Source organism: Typopeltis vanoorti, chromosome 4 (assembly GCF_054136105.1).
Source record: "Typopeltis vanoorti isolate ZY-2024b chromosome 4, IOZ_Tvanoo_1.0, whole genome shotgun sequence".
In the NCBI taxonomy this organism is placed as follows: Eukaryota; Metazoa; Arthropoda; class Arachnida; order Uropygi; family Thelyphonidae; genus Typopeltis; species Typopeltis vanoorti.
Window position 1 is genome coordinate 67,300,932 of NC_143552.1, and position 6,490 is coordinate 67,307,421.

Consider the following 6,490-nt stretch of genomic DNA (forward strand, 5'->3'; position numbering starts at 1 on the left):
AAAAAAACAATAAAATGAAGGTAACAAAAGAGATGATGATGATGGTTATCTTTTTATAGTTATACATGTGTGTGAAATTCTTCATTTAGGAAAATAAAATAACGTTCAAATTCTCTTTCAAATAGTATATTTACTTTATATTTAATAGATGAACAATAGATTGAATGCCTCAAATTACACATAAATAAATAATCCACGTGAAGTACAACCAAAAAAAGAAAAAAAAAACTTTGGTTACAATTGCTCAATACAATTATAATTACTGATTTGCAAACATCACACATGAGATAAAACTAAATTCAAGCTTTCTATACCAATAATTCGTTTAATTACAGGTCTTAATAAGTATGTCGTAAATAGTCTACAGAGACACCAGCTTAGCAAATGCGTCTAAATCTTAAATTTCTAGATATTTAAAAAAAAAAACCGATAATTAGCTTATTAAAACACAATTCAAAAGGTTTTTATAATAATCCAGAACTACATTTGCTTTTGATTCTGTGCTGCCATGGAAACATCCGGTACTGTTTTGAAATAATTTCTCAGGGGTTCCAGCAGGCGTTTAATCACAGGCACACTCCATGTTTTTCCTAGCAGACGTCTTCGCCTTCCCAGAGGAATATTTCCAACGTCTGTATAATGACGAGGAAAGCCAAATATTTCTTCAAGCTCGGTTACCCACAGAACGTCTCCTTGTCCATCCATGGTCACGGGGAAAAGGCATTCTTTGCCCTGCCTTAACGAATTGCTGTTTGTTGTCACTGTCCGTACTTTATCCATGGCTGCTCGTCTGTTGAGGTATGGGGTTAACACACCGTCCAGGTTAAGGTTGTTTTTCTGTAAAATCTCTCCTCTCTCGCAGAGTTCCTCGACTGAGTACATGTCGGGAATGTTACCCCAGAAATAGCGTGCGCGAATCTGGGCGGAAAAGTGCTGCGCATCTATCATCGTCGGTTCGCAGTCGAGATAGCGAGAAATGTGTTCTTTCCATTCTTTCGGCATCGAAGCCACGTTCTCGAACAGCCAGAAGACGTGGCGACCCTTGTTGGACAACTGTACCGCTTTCAAAAGTCGGAAAAATTCAAAAAATAGCTTACCTGTTCCCTCAGGGTGGAACAATCCTTTTCTTGCGGGATTCACGAGAGATAAATCATTACAGGGAGATCCCCCAATTACCAGATCGATCGGACACAATTTGGCGATGTCGGCTTCTACGATGTATTGAATATCTCCCAAGTTGATGATGGTGTTCTTGTGCTGGTAAGTCGACACGCTGATGGCATCGGGATCTATTTCGCTGCAGTAATATGCTTCGACTTCGATGCCCAGTTGATCCAACACGTACCTGCCAGTTGCAATGCCGTCAAACAACGAAAGTACTCTGATAGCCTTCTGGTCTTTGTATTCTTCTATAGGTGGGGCTGGTGGCAGCTCACGTTCCTTCTTCGTCCATACTTGAACTACTTTCTGATACCAGTTTCCTAAGTTTTTCATTAATTCATTCAAATCCCGTTCTAAGTCCGCTGCACTTTGGTAATAACGAGCCATTCACTTGTATGACGTTATCCCTCCACTGATATTTCAAATATTGGTGCGTTGAACTGATCACACAAACCTTTTATAGAGCTTTCAGTAGATATTAATCTAACAACCAGTGAGTATAAAGCAGATTTTCGTTTAATCAAATACCGTTTAATAACTCCACTTTTCCCGCGTGTTATATGATAATACTTGAACACCTGTTTCTCCTGTATTTGCCAAATCTTCAATACGAAAACTTTCTCAGGATCGCGTATGTTTATTTTCTCAGCTCTGAATGAGTAAACATCTCTCTTTAGTACGTGTTTTCACTGCTTTGCGCATGTTTCTACATTTAGCCACTAATTGTGTCTCGGCTTTGTGAAGTCTTCAAAACCCACATTTCTATCAAACGCAAAGGACTAGCCTTGAGCTTTTTATTTATTTAGAATAACCTCTTCATATCTGCTCAGTGACCTCTACTTTTATTCAGTTATTTTATCTTTTAAGTGTTTGTTATCAAGACAATATTACTATTAATTTAAATTGACATAGTTTTAATACATATTTAAAAATATAATTGATATACAAAATACGTTTTGAATTTTGGATATCAATTATTATCAATTATTATTAGTAATTATTCTCAAACTTCTGTTGGAGAATAACTACAATATCGTTAAAACTGAAAAGAATAATGAAAAATAATTCTTTTAAGAGAGAGAGAGAAAAATAAATTCACTAAAAATATGATTTTTAAAACCTATTTGCTTATCGGGTGAGGCTTTTTTTTATTGAGAACTTAACATAATTTGTTTATTGAGAATTTTTCTCATAACATAATTATAATGTTATATGGATCCTTTCAAGATTTATATTATGTTTTTAGAATTTCAGAAAATATTTTAAAGTATTTATATTAATTATAAGTATTTCATAGTGAAATAATTTAAAAAAAAACAATCGTATAGACCATGTAAAAGTAATATGAATGACGTCACTTCCGTCTCAAAACAAATTGTTAATTTTTGATTTCAGTGTTCAACTTACAGTGAGTGACCAACTCGGCAGTGAGTGATCATCCACTTAAGAAAAAAAAATCAATAGAATTTTGAGACAGAAGAAAGTTGTCTCACAAATTTCATCATTTCCCTTGAATCCTCTTATCTAAGAGCTGTTCATCTATAAGAAAACAAACTGTGGTTTAGAAGGATATGAAGAAATTTAATGAGTTGATAATGGCGATGCCAGTATAGTTATTGCTCAGTCACTTTTCGTAATACAGTACTATTAAAGCTCTTGTTTCTGCAGTCTTTTGATAGCAAATAGCTCATACAACGAGAGGCATATTTAACTTCCTCAGATGAGTGTCGTTAACAGTGTTGGGAAATCGCATTAGCATTCAACAATCAGTTGGGCCCTTCGCAACAGTGACGTGAAAAAGGAGCGGAGATTTTTTCTAGGGAAACTTGATATACTTTCAAGAAAACACATTTCAGAAGAACACGCAAAAGTTGCGCGTATTGATTTCAGTTTAAAACTGAACACAACTCCACGCTTGCACATTTTAAGATGTTTTACTTCGGAGCTATCGAGTTGTTATTCTTTCGTTATAACTTTATACTAAAAACAAGGTTTGCAGGCGTACAATTAGTTCTTAAAACAGCTTCTTTAATCTGACGCCACCGGCATCTTAGGTTGCTCAGACCTGGAACATTGCAGGTAAACAACGTGGTAATATAAGTGGGAGGGGGAAGGGCTTAATAATATTCAGAACTTGTTGACGTATTGAAAGAATACATTTTGTGATAAGGCGAGATAGATGCTGCTTTAGATTCTACTTTAAGTGGCATATTCATTCGCATCTTCTGGTCTACAGCCTCCATTGTGCTTGATAATTTGATGCGTTGTTATTCCTTAATTTGTCCTTGAAGTTACCCTTGAATGCGCTTTTGAAAGTAAGGGAAAAATTATTTATAGCACATCAAAGCTGAATAAAACCGAGTCCATGTATTATGTGCATTACTAGGCCTGCGTGAACATTTAAGTTTAAAAAACTTTACAAATAACTTTCTTGCTCTCTAAATCGGTCAAAAATGTACACTGCTGAAGTATGCTATGAACCACACATCGCGCACACAGTCACGTGTGTTTCGTATTATGCATAATTCACTATGCAGATAGGATTGACCGCCCTATCAGCGCATTAATTAGGTTTAAGAAATAAGCTAATCTACTTCGCCGTGTCAGGCCTAGTAGAAAACAAATGATTTGATGCCACTACAAGCCTCCAGTACGTCAAGTGATCGCATCGTAACTCGCATCATCTCTCACACAGGTTTTTCAGTCTTAAAGGAGATAATTAATCTTAAAAATGACTGCAATTATCTTCGATGAGTTTTACAAATATTCGCATTAAGATTCGAATTCATAGTCTTCCGTTAGAAAAGAGAATATTTAATTCTCTTGGTTACCGAATGAAGCTATATTTATTTATATTGACACACACACACACACACACACACACACACTTGCATAATTTTGGTTTGATCATTGTATGTACAGCAATTTTTGCTTTTCATTGTTTACGTCTACAGACGATGGAGAAAGCATTTGTATTATATTGTTGAAAGAAATTTTTCAAACATTGTGTGCAACTGAACAAACAGTGTTTGCAATTTTATCACGCGAATAATTTAAATTACAATTTATTCATTTGAAAATGACTTTCACCAACAACTACTTTAAAAACAACTAGCAATTTGGAAGTGGGAATATTTATCGCAAATCACTCTTTCATATTCCTTTTCTTTTGATTCTATCCAATGAATGATCTTTCTCTGTTAAAATGTTACAGTACGTGTTGTTTAAAAGACGTTAATTCTAGCCTAAATTAATTCATCAAGTGAACCTCATTATTTTGCAGCAATTATAAAAGCTATTCAGTTAGCCAAAATGTACTTGTATATTGTTCTCTTTTATAAAGTGTATAATTAAATTCATATAATAATTTTAATTAAATGGAATCATTCGAAACAGTTATTAATATTAATTAAAATTCTCGAAAAATATGGAATAAATTACTAAATTATCAAATGTATTAAATGACATTACGGTACTAACTGATAAAGGCTCAACAAAAAAATAGTGCCTTGAATATGGAAGTGAAAAACTATTTAAATCCTGATGTGTTTATCATAAAAACTTCTATAAAATGTTATGTTCAATGTCATTGATTTAAATTCAATAAAAATGGGAAATCTTAAACTATTCATTTATCATCCCCAGAGCTGAATGCGTCTCAGGCCTCCAAAGATCTCTTTCTTCCTAAACTTAAAAACTTATTTATTTATTTATTATTATTTTATTTTTTTGATTATCAATGAAAAAAAATTATTAGATTTTAAGATGCTTTCTAGATTGGACTCGAACATCTACCGCCGAACGTTCCAGACATCGTCGTAGTCACCAATTACAAAAGTGCCTGCCAATTATTTCAAAGCAGTGCAAGAGTTGAAAGATTTTTATCCTCATAAACTCATGTCTGATTGGCCGAATGGTTAGCGTATCCGCTCTCTCACCGAAAGGCTGCGGGTTCGAATCCCACCGTGTGCGTGGATGTCTGGGGAAGCGGTAGATGCTGTTAGTGTAGTTGCGGTCAGTTGGTGGGTGGTTAAATGAGACAGAGCTCTAGAGCAGGTGGCCTCCCTCGATGAGTCTTTGGACTCTCCGGAGGTGTCTAATAATGATAATAAACCTTCTCAGTTCATGTCTATTTTGAAATTTAAAAACTAAATCAAGTAAAATTAATATTTTAAATTAAGAACGGGAAACTGTAAATATTCTCTGACCTTTTATGATTTGTGATCATAAAAGCCAAAATTTCCAAGCAGTAAAAACATCCACCTCCGTACGAGACTGGTGACCTCACCTTCAGTTGAAAAGTACGTCTTTTGTTTTATCCTAGGCGAAATTCGAATGCATGTTGTCTTTCTAGCAAAAGAACAGTGTCATTCTTAAGGCTATTCTCCCCTCCTCTCCTCTCCCCTCCACGCGCGCACACACACACACACACACACACAAAAGAAAGTTTAAAAGGAAAAAAAAAAAGTCCACTGCTGAGGATCAAATGAGGAAAATTTAGAAAAAGCAAATGAATGTTCGTGATGGCGGAGGGGGGGTTCGGGTGAAGGATTTGGATGAATGATGGGAAATATTCCACAAAAAATGTATATACCTCATCATACGTGGATCTGATCTCTCTCTCTCTCTCTCTCTCTCTCTCTCTCTCTCTCTCTTTCTCTATCGGGATCAATCCATTATTCTTCCGAGCATAATCGAACCCTGCAATATGAAAGAGAAGAAAAAAAAATTTAAATGTCCTGTTTTCACCTGCCCCCGTTTTTCAGGGATTAATGATTAACGTACATTCAGGCAGGAAATCTCCTTCAAGGAAAACCTTTGCGACAGTCGCTAATCTCTTAATTTCTTAAGTGCAATTAAGAGATTAGCTTCCTCTTAAAACTGTCGCTAATTGTCGCTAAGCTATAATGAAATCACTTAAACGTAAAATTTAAATGGCTTCCTTGTAAGAGGGTAAAGTGCAATTGCTACGAACAGAAAATATACGAAAGAGCTTTCGATCTTGCAGACGACTCTTCTAAGACCGCAGAAGGAAAAGACTACGCAGCGGGCCATAAGAGGGGAGGGAGGGAGAGAACGAAGCGGTTAAAGCTCGAGCTCATTAAATTAATCGTAATAATTGCCGGAACACACAGACACACACGCCCAATCATAGCGACAGCTGCAATCAATTTTAGAATTATTACACATGCTGACACAGTTGATTTTATCCTGTGTTTATGTAAGGACCGTAGAATAGGGTGCGGTGGCTAACGGGGGGGGGGATGAAATAGCTAATGACATTAATTACGAGTCTACCATCCAGACCTCCATATGTGCACACTCGATA

At 35.7% G+C, this 6,490-nt stretch overlaps 1 protein-coding gene across 1 annotated transcript; it reads right to left on the minus strand.

The window, feature by feature from the left end:
* Positions 1-480: 480 nt before the first annotated feature.
* Positions 481-1,548, minus strand: LOC150107375 (DNA (cytosine-5)-methyltransferase 3C-like). Its single transcript, XM_090391819.1, has one exon. The coding sequence runs from the start codon at positions 1,546-1,548 to the stop codon at positions 481-483; it is 1,068 nt and encodes a 355-aa protein (XP_090247945.1).
* Positions 1,549-6,490: the final 4,942 nt, after the last annotated feature.

What these genes read in the sequence shown, in the direction of transcription:
- LOC150107375 (XM_090391819.1), bottom strand. Translation starts at nt 1,548, where the DNA reads ATGGCTCGTTATTACCAAAGTGCAGCGGACTTAGAACGGGATTTGAAT.